Raw genomic sequence first — 24,869 nt, forward strand, 5'->3', positions numbered from 1 at the left:
ACCACCACACAACAAAAAAGCGAATATTGGTAGCAAAATGAACATCTGAGCCCTAAAAGCTTCAATCTGACAGAATAAATTTAAAACACCTTTTTAATACTACAGTTTTGAGACAAACTTAGGATCTTCAGGGGCCCAACTCGTAAATTTTGAAAGCTTGGTTTCTGCAACATCAATGAGCTGACTGAAAATCTCTCAGGGAAGTGACTCTGAGAAGAAAATGGGACACTGAAAATTACACTGTATTCATCAGAAAACAACTGAAAATATGGAAAAGAGAAAAAAAAAAAGACCTTATTTAACAATATATATGTGGGGCAAATATTCATGAATTAATTACTACTTCATGAATGCAAATTAAATTACTTTTCCACTAGAAGGAAGAGAGCAGGCATAAGATCATAATACTCACAAGTGAGTCTAGTTGCTTCCTTTGGAAACACTCCACAACGATGACCCCTTATTTGGGGCTTGCAAAAGTTTACTTCTCAATTACACAGCTGCCAACACCAGTATCACACGTATTTTGAATTATTCCCTTAGATCACCACCTGCTGGCAGAGCTCCTTCCTTCTCTATGGAGGAGAGGAAAGACAAAGAACACGAAGAACGAGGGCGGACATTGAAAGCAAAACGCGAGGGCTCACGGGGCTGTTCCTGCCTGAGGTTGGTGGACACCATGATTGATCTTTTGGCTCAAAAAAAAAAAATCTCCACACAGGTAGAGCTCTAAAGAACTCTCTGAGAGCCCCACTTTCTGCTTGACCTGGTTAAAGGGCTAGAATTGCATGTTGCAGCACATAACCTAATGCAGAAAATACCCATTTGTTGTTCACTTATGTTGTTTTAGAGATATAATTCTTACAGTAGCCATGGTGATCGCCTGTCCGGCTGGATGATGGCGCTGCCGGATGGGGCAGCTCTGATGGTGACCTTCGTGCATCACCTGGCCTTGGGAGCAAGCTCCTCTTGGCTGGCTGCGCTCAGCAGCAGGGCAAACAGCACGGCACTGGTTTTCCATGACCTGACAGGAAGCCTGTGCTGGACTGGTGAGCTGCCAAGAACTTTGGAGAGGTGACCACCTGATACGCAAACAGATCGAAACAGTGACAGCAAGGGGTGGAAGAAGGAGTGATGACAGGTTGCTTAAGCCTTTACCCTCTTGGTTAGTCCCTTTTGACCCACTTCCTCCATGACAGCCGGTGCCATTGTGACAGCAGTTTTCCAGCTTGGCACAGCTTCCATTTTTCAATGTTAATAAACACCTACCACTACAGTTAGCCTGAACTTTAAACTGTAATAGGCATGGAAACAGCATACATAGCAACTGTTTTTCTTAGTGACAACACACAGCTGTCAGTGCACTTAACTGAAATTTTGAAGGTTTATTTGAAACTAATCAGCATTTGCTTCTTGGTAGATGGACCTGGTAATCTAGGTAATGTTCTTTATTTAACTGATGTTCTGCAAAGGAGGTAATTTTTTTGACTGGTGTGGAGAACCAAAGTTAAAAATTGTGATGGAGGGAAGAAATGCCAAGGTGTTAACGTAAGTGTCCTTCAGGACGTTACAACTTCCCTGACACAAAGACAAATGGAACAAGTGCAACAGCTTAAATTGGTGGCCTCATGACCTCAGCTCTTGGAGGTCCAAGGTCGCTGTCATGGACTTCTGGAGCAACTATTAAAAACTAATCGCGTACGCCACTGACGTACAGGCACAAGGAGTGAAAAGTACATGACCTTCTCAGCAAGTTTCTTTGAGATGCAAACAAGAATCTGACTACTTGGAGAAGCTAAGCCTTTTTAGTTTAATGAAGAACAAATTATCTTTATTTCTCCCATAAAATTGTGGCTAGACAGCGTATTGCTTGTTTTCAATATTATATGGGAGTTTAGTGGTGTTTAACAGTGTTAACAGTGTTAGCAATTTCAGAGCATGAATATCTGAAGTTGATCTTGTTCCAGCCTCTGTAATCTCTAGTGAATACAACTTCCTCCATTAATGTTCACACGATGCTGTTTTCATCACACTGGCCTCCTCTGTGCAGAGTCAAGGACCTAATCAAATACATAATCAATCAATCTGCTGGTCAGATACAAACAGCACGCAAAAGACTTCTTTGTGTCCTACACAATGGCCTTTTTCGAAGAGAAATGAACCATTGTTTTCTAATAATATGTAATACACCCGTAACACGTAAGGGGTCTGCACGCCGCGCAAGAGCCTGCGGTGCTCTGAAGAAACCCCATGACTGAATTCCAGAAAAGGAACATTTCTGATGGGTTACTCAGATTGCCCTGACTGGTGTTTTGGAATTACACAGTACAGAAGAACTCTAAAAAGCTGTCTGCACTCACTGGAGTCAAAAGTTTCTTACAAGTTAACAAAACACAGAAGTGGGCAGCTGTTTGGATGAACTTTGTTGCTACAGAACTCCACTCCTCTCTGCAGAGCAGAATGGAAAGCCACAAACCAGCAATGGTTTTTAAACGCCTCTCTCTGATTGCCAAAAGCCAACAAGAGAGTTATATGACATCCATCCTTGTTTTATCTCCTTTTTTTGGAGACAGTAACTACCGTCTTGAGATCCTCACGACACTGCAATAAGACTGAGTTGAAAGCAATTTATGTGGGCAAGTGTGGCCACATCCTTTTCTAACAAAGTCAGTCACAACACTTTACTGGTGTTATGCTGTAAAAAACCTCCAGAAAAGCAAATGTAATACATACTTCATTAAAGCTTTGATATAAACTATGTAACCAAATAAACTTAATGTGCATATAAATTGCACTATACAACTTGGATCCTGTCCATACTTGGTAAGAATATGCTTATCATGAAACCTTAAGCATTAACAGTCCCTAACTGATGTATTAAAGTAACCAATTTTGCTAAAGTTAATGTTAAAAAAGCCATTACCTCTATTTTAGGTGAGCAGGGAACACTACAGAGAATCACTCCAAAGCTTGTATTAGCATAAGCCACTAAAATTCAATTGATAAACACTTTTTACAACCATATGGCATATAAATAGTTTTCTACGCCAGTGTCATAGAAGTCTTTGTAACAGTGCCTTAACTTCACTATAAAATGAAATATAGTCAAATTACTTATGTAAAATCCATGCACCTTTAGAGATGCTACACCTGTCAATTTACTTTGATGTAATTACTTCCGAGCATACACTCTCTGGTGTTCCATTTGAAACTTACTCTACTTCGTTTTATGTAGAAGACTTGTGGAAAAATCCTTAAGATATTTATGCAGTAGAAATTTCAATAGGAGCTTGAACAGCGTTCCTGTAAATTTGCTTTATTGCATCTTTCAATACACCAAAACACTTTTTATTAGCTAACGTGAAGAAATTCCAGTATCATCACCACAGCAGCACCAACTCAAGACTTCTGGAAATCATTGTGGCTGGTGCACAAACACAATAAGCAATGGCCCATTATAACCACTAGTGCAGTTTTAAATATCTTTATTTAAATAGACAAAATAAATATTTGATATAGCTAACCAAAGTACCACAGCTTTTTTTTCTTTTTGAAGCACAGATATCGAAGTAACATGAGTGCCACCTTCTGGTTTAGGCATGAAAACACTTTGGGCTGTGCATATTGCATCAAAACTTCTAACTGAAGGGTGTAGGTTTTTTTCTTTTTTTTTTTCTTTTCTGTTTTTTTAAGAATTAGAATGTTTATCTTCAACATTCACAGAACGTTGTAAGAACAAAAATAGTTAAATGCAAGAATTCAGTAAGACTTGCTTATCTTTAGTGCCTGGAGAAAAACAACTAAATAAATGCTGCATGAGTATTTTTCCCCAAATTTAACTTCACAGATGTCAAATCCTACTAAAACACACGAATGACCATAATTTTAAATAAATACTTAAATGCAGAGGCTTCTAATACAAGACGTAGTCTTGGAATCAATGTACTTTGAAGTATATTCTACCAATTCTTTTCTACCCTAAAAAATTCCTTTTTATTAATTGAAATGTGTGCATCTCCTATCCAGGAAACGACAGAAACCAACAAAGGAAGACTGAGAAATTCAGCAAATGTACTACTGCAAATGGCACAAAGAACTGCAGCCCATTTTATATTTGCTGCAACAGTCAAATCACAAAATTGTTGAGAAAATATGGGTAAACTACAATGCACTTTGAGTTCAAGTCCATTTGCACATTACTAGCTGTGCAGTGGTAAAAAAAGTTGGACTCCTTTTGTTTCATTTCACACAACACCCACAAAAGTACATCATTATTATGTCAGAGAGTCATTCGATAACAGCTACCAAAGGTGTTCCAGAGCAACTGCAATTCAAGAAACCAATTTGCCACAAATCAAGTGTTGCACCCACTGCACATATAAATACAACTGCAGCCTCTTTGTACTTACAGTAGTAAAAACAATTTACCAGCAGCATTGGTTCTGGGTCTCTTAGTTTTCCCCTGTATTAAACATGGGCTGGAAGTATGTGAGCCCACATCCTGGGTGATACCACACTGGATCAAAGCTGTAATTCTGTATGGCATCATGTCATACAGACTTCTCAATTTTGTCTCTCAACATTTCAGCTCCCCATGTCATTTCACACTGATACATGCCCACATGTCACCCACTTTTCTCCACAGGCTAAGAAGCCACTGCTAGATAAACGTTTTAATTTCACAACTCCGCATATTTCTTCTGTATATTGACTTCCTGTCAATTGGGATCATACTCCTCAAATACATATGGCAACTTATGTAATTTTTAAAATGTATAACCCTTTTGAACAAAACCCATTCATGTGTTGATGTCCCAGCAAATTCTCATTCAAATTATGAAGACAGTCGGTTATTGCACCTGTATCTCACAGTAGCGAGCACTTCCAGGAAGAGGACCATGTCTCTTTCCACAGTTGCCATGTCCTTACTTTCTTATTCTAAAGCAGCAACGGTTCAGGATGCATTCATCAGCATTTAATCAACTCCTTGTTTGTCAAAGGTTCTGCAACGACTTCATCACGCATGAACTGTTCCTAAAGACAGCAAACAGAATTTTAGTTGATTTTCATTATTTTTGGGTCTCCTCTCCCTCAAAAAAACCACCAGATAAACATTTTGTTTTCTAGCCTGGGTATAGGTGGTATGAAACTGTCTCCCAAAACATGAAAACCATAACATAGCTACTAGGTAAGAAAAACCATTAGGCTAGCTGATAGGGCTGCTAGAGTCATAGACAGACCCTGCCACCACTGATGTTTTGCCAGTGTTCAACCCCACACTTACACAAGCAGGCATTTTTTAAACCCCAAACACGGCAGAAGGAGACCAGAAAACCAAGAGATGACGCATAAGCCGCAGTCACAAACAGCAGAGCCACGAGCTCACCCAACTCTATCCCACCTTTACCACGGCCTTTTAAAAGCTGCCACCGCGCCTTCCTCAGGGGGCGGCGCGGCAAACCGAGCCGCCGACGGGGCACGCAGGCCGCCGACGGGGCACGCAGGCCGCCGACGGGGCACGCAGGCCGCCGACGGGGCACGCAGGCCGCCGCCTCCCCGCACCCACCTGGTCGTAAATGACGCGCAGGATAAGGGAGCAGCTAGGGCAGGTGGCCACGTCCTCGCCGTTCTCCAGGTCCTCCTGCAACAGTCCCCAGGAAGGAGACAGTCACCGACCCACCGCCTCTCCGACCCACACACACACAGACACCCCGCGGCCGGCGGAGGCGGGGCCGCGGCCTAACGCTACTTCCACCCTCCATCTCCCTCCCTCCCCCCCTCCCCGCCCGCCATTACCCGCGTGATGAGGAAGCGGTCCCCGCAGGGGCACGGGTAGCTGTAGGTCTCGGTCTCTTCATCGTACTCGAAGTCCTCGATCTCCACCTCATCGTGGAACACCGACATGGCGCCCCGGGGAGGGGGGGAGGAAGAGACGGGAGGAGGCGGAAGGGACGCAGGAGCGGACGCCCTCTATCACGTGACGAGGGCGGGGCGAGAGGGGGGTCACGTGACGTGGCACCGGGTAGGGGGTTGTTGCTGCGGTAGGGCGCGCGACCCGGGGGTCTGTTGGGGGGAAGCGAGGGGGAGAGCGTGGGGCGGGGGGACCCTCCCTAGTTTGTCCTCTCATGGTGGCGGGAAGTAGTTTGGCGGCCTCGGGCCACCCTCGGTGGCCGGTACCCTCCGCTACTCGGCCTTGAGGGTTATTCCCCGCCCCGGCCTCCTGCCCGCCTCGCAGGCGGCGCGGCGATCCCGAGCGGCCGAGGGGGACACGGAAGGGTACTGCCGCCACCTTGTCCTTCCCCGCCTCCATGGGCCGAGGCGGGAGGGCGGCCCTCCAGCCTTTCGTGCCGCCCCGCTTCAGCCAAGGGCAGGCTTCTCCCGTTCCCCCCCCCCCGTCCTTGGGCCCCTTAATGCTAGTTGAAAGGGGGAAAGCTTTTTTGGGTGATGATTTTTACAGGAGGGACAGTTTGGTTAGAAGGATATGTATCTCTTACCGATCTGGGCACTTGCTTTTGGTAAAAGATGTCTTATCCTGCTTGCTTCAGTGTCCTTGCTTGCCCCTCAACACTCTCTTGCATTAACTTATCTAGTAGGTTGCTCTTAGGTGTGGTAGGAGTTGACTAAAAGTAACTCTCTCCCTTCAGATACTGATGTAGGACTGAGGAAAAGAAGAGATGCGGTCGTAGATCTCAAGTGATATTAACCCAGGGCCAGAGGGTAAGGAGAACGAATGAATTGCTTGATTATAATTCTAAGTGAGAAGGAGTCATATACAAAAGAAACACTCATTTCTGTCTGCAAAGCGAAGGAAGATGGGGAGTATTTGGAATGGCTGTTTCTGTAAGGGCTTGGGTAAGAAGAGAAGGAAAAATAAAGGGAGAACATCCCACCAGACAGGAGCTTGGGAGGCTGAAGCACTGCGCTTCTTGGAGGGCAGGGAGTTGCCAAAGAAAGAGCTGGATGAGCCAAAAAAGTTGCCGAGATGGCAGATGGGGGAGAGGCTGTTCGCATTTTGTAAAAGCATGACTCAGACTTTCATATGGTAGAGGAGAACGAGGGCTCATTAAAAGAGATTTTGGAATTTATTAGTTACAGTGTAAAAATTGCAGTTGGTTTTTATTGTGCTTTTTCAGGATTGGAAAGTGATTGATGATAGTGTAAATGGAACAAGTATCTTGAACTACTGTTCAACAGTTGTTTTTAATTTAGGGTAGAGTCTCAGTCTTAAAATAGTCTGTATCAATAGAATCTTTCAGCTCTGACTTCAAAGTTGTAGCTTGTACAATAAAATAAGCCTGACATTTATTTTGTTTTCAGTATTATGTATTGATACTGAACTTTTGTTTGTTTTGTTTTTGTTTTACATTTTCATGTGTAGAACTGAACATGTTTGCTTTCTAAAGTGGTAGCAGTGAAAATGAGAATGAGGCTGGTTTTAAGTGCCTGTCAACATAAGCAGCAGAATTAAACTAAATATAAATAAACGATCCAGAATCTTTGTAGTGGATTTTAAAGTTAGGCTACCTAATTTACCAGCAGATGTCGCTGTGTTTACTAGCAATTAATTACGGAAAGGGTTTTGAGGATGTGAGGTGAGTAAAAAAAACTATGAAAAAAGAATAATTAAATCTTTATTCTCAGTCTTTGGCCTCTGAAGCAGAGCGCTGGATTTTATGTGGTTCATTGTGATGTTGTGATGATTTAATTAGTCACAGCTATTGGCATAAACAGCTTACATAAGGATGTCTACTTTCAAACATCCTTCATTTTTACTTTGAATTAGTTAATGTGGTAGAGTGAAAAGCTTGAAAACATGAATCAAAAAGCATCTGAAAGCCTAAAAAAGTAGATGTAGATGGATATAATCAAGATCTGCTATCTAAAAGGCTCCAGATTATAAAATGATCTCATGAATTTGAGTTGCTTAATGATTTGTAAGCACTCAGGGTTTGCAGACTGAACATGCTGATATAGAGGAGTGTGACTTCTTCATTAGATGTGTACTTTGTCTTGCTAAAATAATTTAAGAATGTTAATACTTTTGTTACCAGTAGTTTGTCCACATTTGCATGGAGAAAATGCTGAAGTATTTTGTTTAAATATGGTACTCTGTAGATGCTATGGCAAAAAAAAGTTTAAGTAATTTTGCTCACTGGTGGTAGATGAATTTTAAATAATTCCACTTTGAAAAGTTGCAAGCTGCTGTGAAATTAAATGCTGAAAAGCTATTAAAAATTATGGACAGTTTAAATCTGCAGGAAGTATTTTTTGTGCTTGAAAGTGGGCATTTTGAGTAGTTACAGTAAATGTATTCCATTTCCGAGCAGCCTAATTTATGAAAGCTCTGCCTCCCGTTTGTACGAGATTACAAACAGGACAAATTACTAAGTGACCAGCCAACACAGCTGTTAGTGAAAGCCTAGAGAGTATAGGCCTGATTAGTTAAACAAGCTGGATCATTGCCATTTCAAAGGATTCAAAATGAAAAACAAAAACATTTTGAAAATAAATTACATGCTTTTAAAGAATGCAGGAAAAGAGATTTAAATGGAAGTAAAAGATTAAGAATGCTTTAAAGAAGTAATGGACTGCATCATAGAAATAATATGATAATTGGATAGGTGATGATAATATGATAGGGAATTATGCTAATCCATTTTAGGAAAAACAAAGGCAGATTTACGAGCAATGAGAAATATCTCTTCACTTACTATGAGCCTGTTCCTACACTTTGTAAGTGAAGGATATTTGTGACTTATTTTGAATATTGTACATGTCAGTTTATCTTTCTCTGTCATAGCTCCGTTTGAGCGTGCAGTTTTGAAGCTTCACACCATGTTTCCACTGTAGCTTGTGTCTGCTACTTCCTTAACTCTTTAGAGATGTAGGTATTGTGTAGAATATATGGAAGTATGAGGGATTTACATGTTTTTAAATAAACCTGTAAACAAAGTTTTATTTAGTGTTTATAAAATTTTCCAACTAGAATGCTTTCTTTATCAATAGAAAGGGAATGCATATTCAGTGTTTGTCTGATCTTCTTCCAAATAAAATTGTTGTTTAAGCATTGAGAATCGGAGATATGTTGGCTGCAAGGGACTTCTGAGGGTCACCTAGTCAAAGCTCCTGCTTGGAGCATGACGGTTGCCAGCACTGGACTAGGCCAGCCCCAGGTGCAGACCTTTGTACTTCTTTAAGTTCATGAGGTTTCTGTTTTCCAGTCCTGCAGTGTCTCAGTGTTCCTTTGAAGTGAGGCCACATCACTCAGCGTGTCAACCATCCCTCTAATTTAGCATGGTACATTCTGTCTCTTCACCCAACTTAGTGATAAAGTTACTGAACAGTACCAGCCCTGATAACAACCCCAGAATACTCTTACTGTTGCTAGCCAGCAACTGAAGCAACTTGAAGCCATCAAGCCTTCAATTCACTCTGCCTGCCCAGCCAGTTTTCAACCACTCCAACAGTCCATCTGGCCGCAGCTTCCTAAGGAGTATGCTATGAGAGATGGTGTGAAAAGCCACAGGGAAGTCAAGGTATATTCATAGAATCGTAGATTGTATCCACTGCTGTCCCCTTAGCTGCGTGATCAGGCATTTCCTCACAGTCAGTGTTCAAATTTGTCAAACATAATTTGCCCTTGGTAAATCTGTGTTGAATCTCCCTGATTATTTTCTTAGCTTTCACACAGCCAAGGGGACAAGCTCTGAGCATTTTTCCAGAGATTGAGGTGGTGCTGACTGGACATAGGAACTGCTTCTTGCCTCTCTTAAAAATGACCATGCGTTAGCCTTTTTCTTGTTAATTGGCGACTTTCTCTGAGAACTGTGTTTCATAGGTAATAGATAAACAGTTGCCTCGCAAACGTGTTAGCATGCCTCTTAGCAACCTTGAGTGTAACCTGTCTGGCTCTGTGCATTTGAATACATCCAGCTTCTCTAAGCAGTTGCTGGCCCTACTTCTACTTATGCCTCTCCTTCCTCGATGCTGCTGGTACCAGCAGAGGTCTGGGTGCAGGCTTTGCCTGTGAAGACTGAGGGAAAACGTTGAGTACTTCAGTCTTTTCCGTATCATCTGTGACTAGGTTGTCTTTCCCGTCAATCGATGGCTGCACATTTTCACTTCTTTGTGATACTTTCGTACTTTTAAAATTCCTTATTGTTACCCTGTATGTCTATTGCTAGTTTTAGCTCCAGCTGAGCTTTGGCCTTTCTGATTTAATGGAAATACAGGGTGAAAATAAGGCATGTCAAACAGTGGGTATTTTATTTAACAAATATTTATATGGATTTTTCAGGAGCTGGTGATTCTGAAGACAGCCTAGTCATCATGGCTCATGCTACTGTTCATGTGGGGTTTACTGTTCCTCATTTACTGAGAGGTGCTAGCAGGATTTTTCCCACTCATTCAGCATTGGTGGTGTTGAGGCACTCTGCTTTTTGTTACTGCACAGTGAACGGGTATGTTATCCACATACAAAACCTTTTTTTTTTTTAAAAAAAAAGTCATAGTAACACCGTCAAAATGAAGCCGAGAAATTATTACAGACCTATAAATACTTATTTAACTCCCAAATATATATTTGTATTTAATTCTTGTTTGGACTTATGTCATCTGTTGTCTGGATTGCTCTGGTAAATTGTTACGTTAATAGAAATTCCTATCTAGCATAGCTGTCAAAATGACAATTATCTTTGTTTGGTTTTTGTTGCAGCACAATAAAATCAAAAAGGAAAATGGATCATCTAGACAGGACAGCAAATAATTTTCGCCAAGAGGTTAGTGTTCTGTTCTTTAGGATGTAAGTAATTTTTTTTTGGTGTGAAGAAACTGGATAATGGTATTTGATTCTTAGGCTTCATTTTGTCTTCTACTGGAGTCTGTTTTACTTCTTTTCTCCTCATTTTTCATTTTGATATTGTAAAGTAAGTGTATTTTGTGGTCAATGGGTGAAATGTAATGAGTTATAAAAATTGTCAGTGACGTGTAATGCTGCGTAATTTATGTTGAACAAGAAATTTAATAGAATTCTGGTCAAGTATGGATTATGATAAGTAATGAAAGCACACTGAAACCCATCATCTCTACACAGGCTTCTCAGATTTTTATGGATTTCTACAATTCTGGTTCAAATTTGAGATTAAAAAAATGCGGCAAATGTCCTTTTATAGGTGGTAAGATTAAAAAGTGTAGACATTTTGAAGGGAGACATGACAGTTGCAAAAAGGATCTTACTTTGTATCTATTTTAATTCAGAAGTACAAGGAAGATAGAGCATTGCTCTCTGTCAAAATCCAGAAATGCTAATTCTGAATCTCAGTTTTGTGCAGCAAGCATTCTTTTTCATTATGCTCAGAGGTGAACATCTTATACTTCATATAGGTATTTCCTTTCTGTAATTAGCTAAAGTAGATGTTTTAAAATTTTTAAATACTGGAAGAATATGACTTCAGGTCTCAAAAACGTTTCACCAGTGAAACAATTCTGCATTTTTCTTAGACTTTTCAGCAGAAGTATGGCACACTTTTGGCTGAAAAAAATCTCGTCTTTAATTCCCAGGAACTGGGAAACAGTGCCCAGTCTTTCTCCATTTTTAGTTAGCTTCTCTCAGTGTTAAGGAGTAGCCATTTGTGACAGGCCAGTCCTGTGTGTGTCACAAAGCAGGACAAACTCTGTGTTCTCAAATGCCCTAACAGTTATTAATGTGCATGTATGTACGTCATTAAGTCTTCTGCTACATTTTTCCCTTACTATGGGTATAGTTGAGAATAAGTCACAGGCCTAGATTAGCATTGCTCGTGGACATATGGCTTCTCAGGTGGATCCAGTTTATGCCAAATTAACTCAGTACATGGACAGAATGAGTATGGAGACGGCTACGGACAGATGCACATTCTTGTTTACTTCTGGCATGAAAAAAATGCTTGCACTTGAGTTTTGCAACCATGTGTTTTTTATCTTGGATATTTCTGATTGCTTGGCTGGATTACTTTTTCGGCTCAACATAAATGCTGGGTAGCTGGAAAATATGTGGAAAATGGATACTTATGAGGTTTTGGAAGCTCTGAGGTGGTGCAGGAAACCGTGTAAGGTTTGAGAAAGAAGTTGTATGGGATAGGTGAAAGAGCAGGGCTCAGTTCTGGTACTGCAAATTCTCTGCATATCAGAGGATTATGCTGTTTCTTTTTTAATGCTTGATTTATTCTTTGTTACTTTATTTCTGACTGCCTTAAAATCAGTTTATTTTAAATCCTCTGCTTGGTTTTAAATTCCATATAATCAGCAGTTGGCTTCCCTCAGTCTGTATTGCCTTATTTGGCCACTTCAGTCCTGTAGAAAGATGAAAGAATCGTAGGTCTGTGTTACATTAGCGTGCATGCTACACAATATTGCCTGTTGAAGAGTGGTAATGGGAAGGACCAGGGCAAGAAAAAGTGCCTAACACTTTCTTGAAATACAACAGCAAAGTCTGGAGTCCTCTGTCCTCCTCCCTCTCACTGCAGCCTTGCTCTGGGTCTGTTGGATATTCTTGTGATGGTCCAAAATACTGGTTGAACATATTTGATCACCCTGATTCAAATTCAATTTTTGCAATAACTTCATAAGAATTAAATTTCCAGTGCTCTGTCAGATGTATCAACCAAAGAACAAATTAGAGAGTGTACTGAAGAGTAAAGAAGGGAATGAAGAAGATCCAAACTTAATGTCCATTTCCTGTGCTTAAGGTTTCTCTATCAGAACAACCATTTAAATCATGTATCTGACATTTCTCTCATTAACTTAGAGTGATTGCTTTCCCCTTGTAATACTGTCTGCTAAAGTGGAAAAGAAATGTATGCTACTTTATTTTAAATTGGCAAATGTCCTGCTGTTTAATGGGACAGTGGATGTGTTCAGATGTTGGTTTATGAATAAATTAATTTCCTGCCATGTGTTTTAAATTAGAGCATAGTTGCTTAAAGTTTAAATAGTTCTTTAATCTGTTTGATGTTACACAAATGAGAAACGGTAGAGTTGTGGTGGTATTATTAGTATTTCCTAGTGTGGTAAATGACATCTGAATTTTTTAACGGAGTGAGATCTGCATATTGGCCTATGTAGAAAATATTTAGGACATTACTCTCTGTGTAGAGGAAAAAGGCTAATAATTATAACTCAAAAATAGTTGAGGAGGAAGGGCAGGGAGGGGAAGGGAAGAAAATCCACGTTGTATTGGTGGGCATCAGAGTTTAAGTGGGGAGCTCCTCCCCGACGGTTCTGTTACAAAATCTGCTTTTCATTTAGAAAAGCATTATTTTTCATAATTTATTTTTTTAAAACTCTTTAAAAGTGGTATCAGCTATGGCTCTTACATCTCCTCCCATCTGGTTGCCAAACAAAAAACTCTTCTGTTAACTTGCAATGAATGCTTGTGTCACTGTTTCCCCATGTTCATAGATCACATATGTGGTCAAATGGGTATGCGTCTAAAAGCAGTAACACAAGGCTCGTTGGTTTTCTTTCATTAATGCATTACACATTAATGCATAACCTTTCAGTAGTGCATTTAATTACTTAAATAAAACTAGATACAGATCCAGAATTCTCCCTGGGACTTCAGTTGCAGCTGATATTTTATGAGTTTTCTTTGTCAGTCTTTATATCAGAGATCTTTTACTTTGTTGCTGGAAAGATACAGGAGCGTTTGCCTTGTATAGATGTCAAAAGAATCTAGAAAGTGGTAACTAGCAATCGCTTCTTTTTATCGTTATGTTCTCTTCAACTGAAATAAAATAAGTTTGTATATAATCTTGGAATAAACCTGACAAAAGTGCCACACGTGGTGGACTGTAAGTAGAACACCATTTCTCCATTCAGTGACTGTGTAAGTGAATCCATTTTTATTTCTCTACCCCAGTGAAAAAATATTGGTGCTTTAGGTAATGAAATGCCACAGGTAACACGCAAAGCGGTAGGTGTCTCGCACACAGATTCTTGAGTACTTTTGCTGCAAATGATATCTACGTAACACAATGGTGTATTTTCCTTTTGTTAGGTAATTTCACAAGCAAAAGTGTGTGGAATCACCAATGAATCGAAGACAGTCAAAAGACTTCGTTTGGCTATCGCAAATAAAGATTTTACTTTCAAAGCAGGACAGTGGTAAGATCTTCCAATATTTGTGGGGGAAATTACCAACAAAATATTAAAAGGCCTGTGATACTTGAGCTCTGGAAAAAAACATTAATTTATATAATGTGATGTTTTATTATTGAGTGCTCCGTGAAATAGCTGACATTTCACATAATTTTATGCTAAAATTAGTTTTAAAAGGGCAAAAATCAATATTCTTTACATGTTCAGTTTGATTGTTTCAGTATTTTCCTCTGGTTTATGTATATTACATTGTTTCTTCAAGAATACTTTGAAGTAGGCTGCACTTTAGTCTGCAAGCTGTCTTTACTGTCTTTATTTACTAGTTATCTTTACAGTGGAGCCGAGACTGATGCTGATTTGCAAGTTACTTAGTTTTGGTTTATAATTAAGTCAGAATTGCCTGGTAACTTTAATTTCTTCCGCTAGAAGTTTCCATGCTGAAAATCAAGCTTGTTAGGTCAGATTAATATATGAATATAGATACTCAAACTTGAAAATAAAAAAACTTGAATTATTAAGCCTTTGAAATAATCAGCTGTTTGTTTAATCAACCTTACAGCTTTTTTTTTCCCAGGGAAATAGTGGATTTTCATGGTTGTTTTCCTTCCTTGTTAAAAATACTCTCCACTCAATCACTTTTTTTTTTCCTCTTAAAAATTAATTTAAAACTCTGAGCATTTCTTTTGGCGTTGGTCATTTTAAATGTTCTTAAACTTTTTATTGGCTTAGGCCATCTGAAAGCGGTTTTGCTGGAATCAAAGTATAGCTGCTAGGGTATTAACAGCGTATGTTACTCATGTAGTGTTAATATGCTGGCTTTTAAATTTAGAACCAGAACACAAGATGTTGATTGCAATAATTTGTTTGTGGAGTAATTTGCTGCAGTTTTTGCACATGTGCAGTGACTCATATTAAATTCTTGCTTGCCAGTACTTGGAAAGTGCATTTACCCTCCAAAAATGTTTTAGAAATTATGATGCTGAAAACTGAAAGCTTTAATTATAATTACTCTTTTTCATTTTTTTCTTCCTTGAAAGTATTCTAATGCTATTGTAAGGGATACAGCAACTTTTCTATACTTGTAGCTATGAACTGTGGTTGCATTTTTTGATGAGTACTACAAAACACCAGTCAACGATTTCCTGCGTAGAAAAGGCTAATTTGTTAGAATTTGCTTTAGGAAGACATTACAGCCAAAGATTGTCACTAAAACACATATATTTTTTGAAAGTGTTCTAATTATCAAGTTTTTCAGAAGTAAAAGTGAATTTGTTTTGCAAGCACAAAAAAACCTTACTTCAAGTAATATTGAACTGTTACCTGTTTTGATTTACTAAAACATGCATTGAGGTATATGCATGTTATAAATACTTTGAAGAAGTAGCTTTATGGTTTTAATGTTTCTGATCTCTTCCTCCAGCAATTGCCAATGGTTCTTCTTTTCTTAAAGATTTGGCTTAGGTAGCCTTTAAAAGGAGGGAAATGAAAAACCACCATAAGATCTCCGTTTTATATCTTTTTGCGCCTCTCTCTGTTGTGGATTTAAATAGGGCTGGTTTTTTTCCCTTTTTTTCCTTGTACAACTACTCTTTTCCCTTAAGCTGTCACAGGCAGCATTTCTTCAGGAGTCCTCTTATCCTTCCTACACACAGCTAAGATGAGACAAGCCATCAGAAATGCAAGCTGGTCCACTGTAATATAGTATACTGTGCACTGAAATCTTTCATAATTATGTAACGGGAAAAGAAATAGTAATATAGAAAGAAACATATGCCTACATTAGTACTTTAGGAAGGTAAAAACTATGTTTAGTTTAGGTTTTACAGCAATGTTTAGTTTTGTATGTTCCCCCCCGAGTCACGAATAATGTTTCCCTTATATGTCAATCAGAACATTTTTACTTGAATGCAAATTGTTACCTTACAGCATAAATGTAACATTTTATCTTTTTTTTGTTGTTATTAATGTAAGCAGTAAGATTATTTTCCACAAGAGGGTGGTAAAGAGCTTTAGTAGCATCTTGCGGTGTTCTTTTATACAGTAAATGCTGCAATACAAGAGTTGTCCTTTCTAATCTCTTAGATCCTTACCTCCAGGAAGGCTGAGCCCCATGGTCAGTGGGGTTGCAGAAGCTGAGGACAGCAAAATAAGCCTTCTCAACTGGTTTTGGTTGTTGACCTTTCATTTGCAGTCAGATACCTCTATACGTGATCAAATTTATTAGCATAAAGTTAAAAATTATATCACTATAGTATTGTATATATCACACTTTGTGCATTTTTTGAGAGAAAAATGGGATATTTTTCTTTGAAGGGTGAAGTTTTGTGGGGAGTAAGCAGGCAAGATTTTTTCTTTAAAAAGTAGTGAACTATTCAAAGTGCTTCTCCCTCAAGAATTTGTGATCTCCATGAAGAATACAGCCTTGCTGTTTGAAGAAAATATCTGTGCAGTGGAAGCCAGGCTGTATTTCTTGTTGTATTCTCATTTAACTAACACTGAGCCAGCCTAACTCAGGCTTGGATTGAATAATGATTTTCTAGTACTTGGCACTGCTTACCAGCGTGGTTCTTCCCTAAGTGGAGCAGCACAATTAGTTTTAAACCTTTGTTTTCTTTTGAAATACAGGGATTTTGTTATGTGCTGTAGAAAATTAAAGTATTTTAAGATTTATGCAACACCGAGGAGTTTAAATGTTAGATCATAAACTGACTCCTAACTTTTTCTGATACTATTTGGAATATCAAAGCCTTACTTTTACAAAAATGAATTATAGCTCATGTGTAATAATGGCTTGCCTTCCATACTCTCTAATTGCTGGTGTTGCAAAAGCTTAGCCATATGTTGCCTTCCAATCTGTAGAAGCTCATGCATGGTTTACTTTTAACTTTAAAAAATATTGTAGTAATTTATTCCAGTTCAATTTTCTATCAACTAGAAAAAGATACCTGCCACCAGGGGGCACTGCAGTTCAATAGGTAAAGCAATTCTGCTTCTAGTAACTGGTTTTTCATATAAGAATTTTTTTTTACAGACTGTGGTTTTACTTCACGTATTTCCCAAGAAATATCTTCTCAAGAAACGAAAGTGTCTAATCAAAAGTAATTTCCCTAAAATTATTTTTCCAATCTTATGTTTCAAAATTGAAGAGCCCATCAAAGAGACTGAAAAAAGTGAGATTGAAGCCACTCTGTCAGACCATATTGTATTTTTGTTATAATATGCAAATAATTTACTTAAACACTTAGAATTCTAGTCTGTTGTGAGATGTGGCATCTAATGCTAAAAGCAGAACCGTTTAAAAACCTGCTAGTTTAACAAAGGTGATGACATGTTTCTAGATGAAAATAATCTTAAATAAATGGCATTACTCAAGATTAAGTCCTTTTTTGGAAAAGTTATGTTATGGAAATGAAGATGTCTCTGTAAAGGAAGAATAATTAAAACAAAGGCAGACATTTTGGTTTGGTTGTTGTTTTCCATGTTTGGGGTTGTTGGCTTTTCTTTAAACTTTTGTTTCTGGTCTATTTTTAGGGTTGATTTCTTTATTCCTGGAGTATCTGTAGTTGGGGGATTCTCAATATGTTCAAGCCCTGGCCTGTTGGAACGAGAAGGAATATTAGAGCTGGCAGTAAAGGACACTGCTCATCCTCCTGCTCACTGGATTCACACTGAGGTAAATGAGATTACCCGTTGATCGTGAGATTTGGATATTTATTTTTTTTCTTTTTGGGCTGGGGGGAGAGGGTGGTGTGTTATTTCAGACCACTTTTTTGCTATTGACTGCAAAACTCCTGTTGACTTGTTGAACCGTTTTTAATAAAACATACATCTTAAAACCTTTTATTCTGTAAGGGAATGAAATTGGATGTTCATGCGGGAATATGGTTATTGTGATCTTTGACTCCACTTGTGCTTGGTGGACTTACAGTGATATTGTAGTTAAGGTGTATAAGGGTTTTTACTCCTTTGGAATTCATGAACTGAAAAAAATCGAAAAACCTCTGTTAAAACTTGTGTCCCTGAGAACAGGCTGTGTTACACATTACAAAGTTACATCTGATAAATTGCCATCATGCCTGGCCCTTTCTACAAATACAAACTGGGAATCATTGTCTGATAAATACAAATAGAGATTATTAAGGGGGAGCAAAAGGAGATATTTAGATCACTGTTTCCGAAATAACAAAACAAGAGAATACTTCAGAATGTCTATAGTATTCTTTTAAATATGCAATATTTTTGTAATATTGACACAACCCAAATCTTGATTTTTTTTTTTGCTATATTAAAAGTCAAGTCTGACACTTTGGCTTCTTGCAGTGTTTTGTTCATCCGTTTACCCCATTTAATTATAGTCAGAAGAGTCCTGTTTCTGCTGCTGATCATATTTCATAGATGACCTGTCCTATCAGCTTTAGTTCTTTTCACAACCCCCTGTGATCTCTCCTATTTACTGTTCTCTGCCTGGCATTTGTATTTCTTAAATGTGGCTGCAAGGTTTAGATTGACACAGTCTTTCAGGTTTACAGATATTTCAGTTTTGTTCAGTGGCGAACAGTTGCAGTAAAGATTGACGCAAAGTTATTAGAATTGAGAATATCCAAAGCGGTGCTAATCCTGTAGTTAGCATGTGACCATCCACAGTATTTTAATTGCTGTTATAGCAAGTTATAGCACTGGAACATAAACAAAATAACCTTTTTTGAGATGTGTAGAACTAGTAATGTATGTGCCAGCAGAGCACCTAATACTGAAGAGGATTGTGTGGGTTTTGGTATTGCTCTTTAGAGAATAGGGAGGCCTCACTTCATAATTCCCAGTCTCTGGAGGCTCTTTTAGGATTTTGTTTATAATGACATAAAAGTCAGTTTGCTGTTGCTGAGTTTTCTGGTTGAATTTATAGGACAATCTTTAGTTAGTGGGTAAGCCTAGGTTAAAACTGATGCTGTGGGCAAACCTCCAGGGTATATACGGACTCTTCTAGCTAAACAAAAGTGCATGCTTTTCCTTAGGAAAGAAGGAAAAAAAAAAAAAGCAACCTAGAATTTGAAAAGGTTGTATATATGGTGAAGAAACTCTGATACTTAATTTAAATAATTAACTTTTAAATAAAGTTATTTATAACTGAAGTTGATATGTCAGAGTAAAAGATATGATGACTCATTTATTCACTTTTTTCAGAGGTATTTAGAGTTATTCTTCAATATTATTGTATATAAAAATAAAATTCAGGACAGTGTACTTTATAGCTTAGGAAAGTACAGCCTTTTATTTAGAAGAATGTATGTGTAATTGATTGCTTTACTTCTCCACGCCATTTCAATGCTGTATTTACAAACCAGGCTAAAGGAAAACACTTTCTCACCATATTACTCTAGACTTTATTGGGTTGTTGTTTTAAAAAAACCTGACATTGCCATGGTTAACACACTGAAATATGTGGGAGACTGCTGGTTAAGAGAGAGTCTTCCCGTGTCCTATGTCCCATCCTGATGAGCTACAGCAGGTTAAGGACGCAGATTGGACCAGAATGAAATTGTTTCAGAGATGCATTAATCCAGGAGTGTTCCAGATTCATGTGGCAGGAGGAGGACATAGAATATGGTATCCTTTGTGGAAATAAACATTTTTGGGGGGAAACAAAGTAAAACATGGTGGGAAAGCCTGGCAGTGTCCATTGAAAAGGGAGAGAGAAGTTAGTTTCAGATAATAAATGCTGGTTGTCTTACACTATAATTGAGAGATAATACTTTATGTAATAATTAAGAAAGGCAAAAAGCTTTTTTTTTAATGGTCAGTGCTTACTACTGTAGGAACCTCTGTGGTCTGTGCAGTACCTGTGTCAAAGGGCCTCCTTCCTCCTCCTGGTGGAATTGTTACATATTTAGACCTTTGCTTACTATACAGGTGTCATTAATGAAAATTCTTTTGTTTCAAGCACTGTTTCCTGATATCAAAAATATTTTTTTGGTTGAAGTGTTTTTATTCTGTAAATTATTAACTACTAATTTTTCAGCTTTTCTTGTAGCTTTACTTTTTTTTTTCTTCCCTCTTCTCCTTTTTTCCCACCTTCCTTGGCTTCCCTATCCTCTTTATTTTTTAAATGCTGTATGTGATCTGAAGTGAGTTCGGTTTTCTGCTTCTGTTTGTTCTGTGGGCTTACGGTGATGTGGGCGAACTCACCTGGCTTCTCTGTGCTGCAGTTTCACCCTTCATATGGGGATGCAGTTTACTAAGAAGATATTGAGCCGAATGTTTTATTTGCTGTAGTTTTAGTTTTCTGTGTATCAGAAAACATGCTTTGGTGAATTTCTGTAAGAAAGGATTTCTTACATACGAACGGAGAGGAAGAGAGAAGGTTTTCCCCTGATTTTTCTTCTTCTGCAACTCTGAAGTTGCAAATGCAGAAGTGGTTCTGCAAAAAATATTCTTGTGGATACCTGCTTCATGTATGCGTGTTTTTTATTTTTTAGGAATGGGGATGGAAAAACCTTTTGCATCTTTGCAAGTCGTTCTGACTTCCTTCTGTGACCTCATAGCAAGGCCTTTTTTGACATGACTGGGTTTGGGTAAATGTGTCATCTCACATGTTAACCTCGGGTTTTCACAACCACATACTGCTGGTGAAAAACCCTTGCATGAATCATTCCTCTTTCAACTCTTACAGGAGTGGGAAGGGGAGTCACCACCCTGGCTTATCAGAAGAGTGAAACTTCTGAGACTTGAACTAGATCCCTAGAGACACTGAAACAGATTACTGCAGATAGCTGGAAACTGCGCGTTTATTTTAAAGTACTCCAGTTTTCCTTCACTGGTCAATAAAAATAAAAAATTACAGCCCAGCAAGTCTCGTGACTGTGGTGCGAGAAGAATAATACTTCAACTTTTGCTTTTAGTTTTGAAATGAAATATCTTCTTTTCCATCCTAGTGTACTCTTGACTCAGAAGTGGCTCTGCGAGTGGGAGGTGATTTCTTCTTTGACCCTCAGCCTGGTGACTCCCCTGTAAAACTAGTGCTGATAGCAGGGGGTGTTGGAATTAACCCATTGTTTTCTATGCTGCTGCATATAGCAGATCTTCAGGGATACCAAGAGGGTAAAGGAAATGGATACAAAATGGGAACAGTGAAGCTGTACTACAGTGCAAAAAATACAAGCGAACTCTTATTTAAGGTAAATAAAAAGCTTTTTAAAAAAATAGATCTCAGATATTCAGCTATTAGTGTGTGTATTGTTTTGTTGACAAATTCCAGAGGGCCCCTCTGTGTAAGACAATGTACAGAGACAAATGTCCCTTCCTGCCTCAAATCCCACGTGTGTTTTAATTACTTATACCAGTGTACAAATGGAGGATGTTGTTGGGCATAACTGGCCTTATTGATTCACTGATAAGTCAGCCCTAAGTGTCTGCATTTGACTATAATCACATAAGACCATCACAGTATACTAAAGATTATATATACTATAATATATATGTGTGTATATACACACTAATAGTATGCATAATGCTATATGCTATAGCCACATCATTTTAGTACATGTTGCATTGAAATTTAAAGACTAGCAGAAGCAATTATATCCAAAGGAAATAGTTTCTAAAATAATAGGGGAGCTTTATTGATACTGCATTAGTTGTTATTGGGTACTAGTCTAGGAATAAAGGATTTATAAGCAGTTCTTGTAAAATTGCTTGTAATAGTACTTCATCAACGTTTCCTCAGCTCTTAAAGATCAGGTGTCACACTCAGCAATTAAGGGTCACTGATAACATTTTAGGGTCAAATTAGCATAGCTTCTGTAAAGAATTACAAAGGATAGCACAAAGGATAACTTTGCTGCTTCAAGATGCTATTTAGCTGGATTTTCCTGATTTTGTTAGGACTGAATGTGACCCTCATTTCCTTATGATGGTTGGGACACTGGGGATAGGCCTTTTCCTTTAGGTTGCGATTGCTCAGCTGTCTGTTTCATTTTATACACTACCTTATTAAGCTGCAAGGAACCTGCTGAGCTGTTGAAATTCTCCTTCGTTCAGTTAAAGAGAGACTGTCTCTTGTCCTAGGATACTAGAAAATAGTACTGCGGCGGTTTATGTCGCATGTATGATACTTGCCCCTTTCTGTCCGTGTCACTGAATTGCAGAGCAATAGCTCACAAGTAGGCGTTGGGAATGACTGCAGGATTATTTCAGCAGGTTAAGTCCCACCTTAGGCGTGCTTTCTGGCGTGGTCCTAGGACTTCAACTCAACGGGATGCGATTAGTTTCAAAAGTGCTATCAAATTGTACGTGGTTCCCTATAAAGGGGACAGAAGTTGAGAGTCACATGCAGAAGAGCGAAAGCAGGCAGAGGTACTAGTGGAACAGCGTACAGCAGCATCTCTCTGTGCTGCTCTTCATTCCAGCTCTTCTTAGGGAATCAGAAACAGATTTGTCTATTAAGTAGAGTCTGTCTGGGGTTTTTTGTTAAGCTGCCCATGGCAGACTGCTCAGTGTAGTAACTAGTTAGTAAGCAAACACATAACACAATGAGCTAATTTACCTATTCACAGAGTAGAAAATGTTTTTATTTCAGAATATTTTAGGAAAGAATTTCCAGTGTCCGTTCCAGCAGTGAAAATGCCAAATAGCGCAGAATGTAGACAGTAAAGAAATCTTAGTTTCAGAGCTAACTATAGCATCTGACTGACGGATTTAGTTGGGTTTGGTTTTTGTTGGTGTTTTTTTTAACTATGATTTGAACTGAAGCCACTGGGGTTTTGGTGGTAACTGTCACAGTTGTGACTCGGGGAACTGAAACATCACAGAGTTTCTACTCTGGTAAAAATAGCATTAGCATTACGCTGTAGTTGGTTTTACCTGGAGAACATAAGAGAGTGAAAGGTCTAGCCATCTTACCAGAGAAAGCAGACAATACTCAAAAAGTTCCTAGCAAATGGTAAATACCAACCGCAGGGCTTTTTTTTAAATGGAAAACTCATATGGAAGTGGAAGGAGGAAATGTGAGAATTTGCATGGGGAAGAAACTAGGAAATGACATAACCGGTTCTTAGATCCAAATCTTACAAATTGCAGCCTATGTAAAAAAGGAGAAAACATGGCTGGTAGTGTACTCACATTCCAGCTATGGAAATTCTGTGTACGTGTACAGGTCAGCCCCGCGAAATCAAGCCCATCAAGTTCTCAGCGCTGAAATGCAAAAGTCTCGGTACTTGGTAATAATGACTGGTGTTCTGGGACCGCATGCATACATCTGCTTTGATTTAATGGCTTGTGGTATAAGCAAGTGTGTTTAACGTTACAGAAAAATATTCTTGGTTTGATGAATGCATTTCCTGGAAAGATCACATGTCGTTTCCACGTTACCCAGCAGAGTTCACAGATCTGTAAAGAACTTCAGCCACATGTTACAGGTAAATACACTGGCAACGCACGGAGGCGATTTCTACAATCTAAGTTTGATTACATCCTAGAGGATGAAGTTTAATATAATTAGTTCTAGTGTATGCATAATTTAGTAGTTTTACATTTAAAGATTCAAAATGAGATGTGAGTTATACCTAAATAATTTCACTGTACGTATTATGCTCTGGAGAAAAATTTTCCCTTTGCAGTTTTTGTTTTCATTTCCAGTAAACCTCCTCTGTTAATTCTAAACTTTATACTGGTGTTTCCCACTGCAAACTTTATTACAGAAGTTATTAAGTATTTACTTTGCTTAAGGTGGGATTGCTGAAGGATAAGCTGACTGCTTGTAAGAAGAGATACTTCATCGTGTTTCTATTTCTGTTGTGTTTGAGATACTTTTTTTTTTTTTTTTTTTTTTTTTTTTTTTATCTGAATGTGGGATTTTTAGCTGTATGTAAGCCATGCTCCTCTTCAGTGACTAGTATCTCATGCATCCCAACTGGAAATACTGATCTAAATTCCCAGAAGAACAAATGGTTTTGGAAGCCTCAAATCTTGATACCTATTATTCTTAAAACAGGCCTGGCATTTTTAAGAAAGGGGTGCTTGAAATACCTCTAATCAGTCATTCTTTTTTTTAAATTACTTCATGATTAATATTTCTGTTCTCATTTCCTACTTTTTTTCTTTGTCAGAGCGAAGAATATCTGAAAAGGATCTAGAAAAACATGTATCTAAGGATACTTTATGGTACATCTGCGGTCCACCTCCAATGATAGAATCTATATCCAAACTACTGTCCAACATTGGTGTTCCTAGAAACTGTGTTTTCTTTGAGAAATGGTGGTAGTGACACCCGCTTAACAGAAAAAATATTATTTGTTTCTAGTGTATTTTAATACGCTGAAATGTACAGAAAATGGACTATGAATTATTTGGAAGATTTTACTTTATACATGAAGATGTCCTCAGTCATGATGGTGTTCCTTTAATTTGTAATGCACTTGTAATACAGTGCTCCTGCTTTGGGGGAAAAATGATTTTATATTAAAGACATTAATTGTTCTGGGGTTTTTCATGGTTTGCTTACTTCTTATGGGCGGCAGCGCATTTTCACTTTACACACTTATTTTGTTAGTCAGCTTTTACAAGCGTGCTAGTGCCCGATTCAGTAGTTGCAGAGAATCAGGTGTGCAGCAATGCCAGGTCAGTTTATAATAAATAACAATTCAGGCCACGACTTCTGAATCTGCCCCGAATTGTTGTGCTAACGTGTCAACACACTGCCTTCCCCCATTCTAGATAATAAATTAATATTTTAATTAATA

General features: G+C 38.5%; 2 protein-coding genes across 9 annotated transcripts; one reads left to right on the top strand and one right to left on the bottom strand.

The window, feature by feature from the left end:
• Positions 1–221: 221 nt before the first annotated feature.
• DPH3 (diphthamide biosynthesis 3) lies at positions 222–5,960 on the bottom strand. Of its 2 annotated transcripts, XR_010069864.1 has the most exons (4): positions 5,797–5,960; positions 5,567–5,641; positions 4,860–5,034; positions 222–2,060 (listed from the first exon to the last, which is right to left on the bottom strand). XR_010069864.1 is itself a non-coding variant. In XM_063325144.1 (3 exons), exons 1-3 carry the CDS (start codon positions 5,902–5,904, stop codon positions 4,969–4,971), a joined length of 249 nt encoding a protein of 82 aa, XP_063181214.1. In that variant the 5' UTR covers positions 5,905–5,959; the 3' UTR covers positions 3,469–4,968. The 2 variants fall into 2 exon arrangements, 1 of the variants encoding a protein (XP_063181214.1); XM_063325144.1 differs by lacking the exon at positions 222–2,060 and having other exon boundaries at positions 3,469–5,034; positions 5,797–5,959.
• OXNAD1 (oxidoreductase NAD binding domain containing 1) lies at positions 5,943–24,606 on the top strand. 7 transcript variants are annotated; one of them, XM_063325143.1, is made up of 11 exons: positions 5,943–6,022; positions 6,645–6,717; positions 9,222–9,536; positions 10,298–10,460; positions 10,715–10,778; positions 14,036–14,142; positions 17,668–17,809; positions 21,066–21,102; positions 21,208–21,308; positions 23,438–23,546; positions 24,237–24,606. In XM_063325143.1, the coding sequence occupies exons 4-11, from the start codon at positions 10,330–10,332 to the stop codon at positions 24,389–24,391; spliced, it is 846 nt and encodes a 281-aa protein (XP_063181213.1). In that variant the 5' UTR covers positions 5,943–6,022; positions 6,645–6,717; positions 9,222–9,536; positions 10,298–10,329; the 3' UTR covers positions 24,392–24,606. The 7 variants fall into 7 exon arrangements, with proteins under 7 accessions (XP_063181213.1, XP_063181206.1, XP_063181211.1 ...); XM_063325136.1 differs by having other exon boundaries at positions 21,066–21,308; XM_063325142.1 differs by having other exon boundaries at positions 6,005–6,022; positions 9,389–9,536; positions 21,066–21,308.
• Positions 24,607–24,869: the final 263 nt, after the last annotated feature.

Source organism: Chroicocephalus ridibundus, chromosome 2, assembly GCF_963924245.1.
Source record: "Chroicocephalus ridibundus chromosome 2, bChrRid1.1, whole genome shotgun sequence".
In the NCBI taxonomy this organism is placed as follows: Eukaryota; Metazoa; Chordata; class Aves; order Charadriiformes; family Laridae; genus Chroicocephalus; species Chroicocephalus ridibundus.

Excerpts from the sequence above, each read along its gene's own strand:
- DPH3 (XM_063325144.1), bottom strand. The coding sequence starts at position 5,904 with ATGTCGGTGTTCCACGATGAGGTGGAGATCGAGGACTTCGAGTACGAT. Across the intron at positions 5,642-5,796 it reads ACCGCTTCCTCATCACGCGG|GAGGACCTGGAGAACGGCGA; the intron begins GTAATGGCGGGC and ends GGACTGTTGCAG. Across the intron at positions 5,035-5,566 it reads TGCGCGTCATTTACGACCAG|GAACAGTTCATGCGTGATGA; the intron begins GTGGGTGCGGGG and ends TGCTGTCTTTAG.
- OXNAD1 (XM_063325136.1), top strand. The coding sequence starts at position 10,330 with ATGGCTCATGCTACTGTTCATGTGGGGTTTACTGTTCCTCATTTACTG. Across the intron at positions 10,461-10,714 it reads TGTTACTGCACAGTGAACGG|CACAATAAAATCAAAAAGGA; the intron begins GTATGTTATCCA and ends TTTTTGTTGCAG. Across the intron at positions 10,779-14,035 it reads CAAATAATTTTCGCCAAGAG|GTAATTTCACAAGCAAAAGT; the intron begins GTTAGTGTTCTG and ends TCCTTTTGTTAG.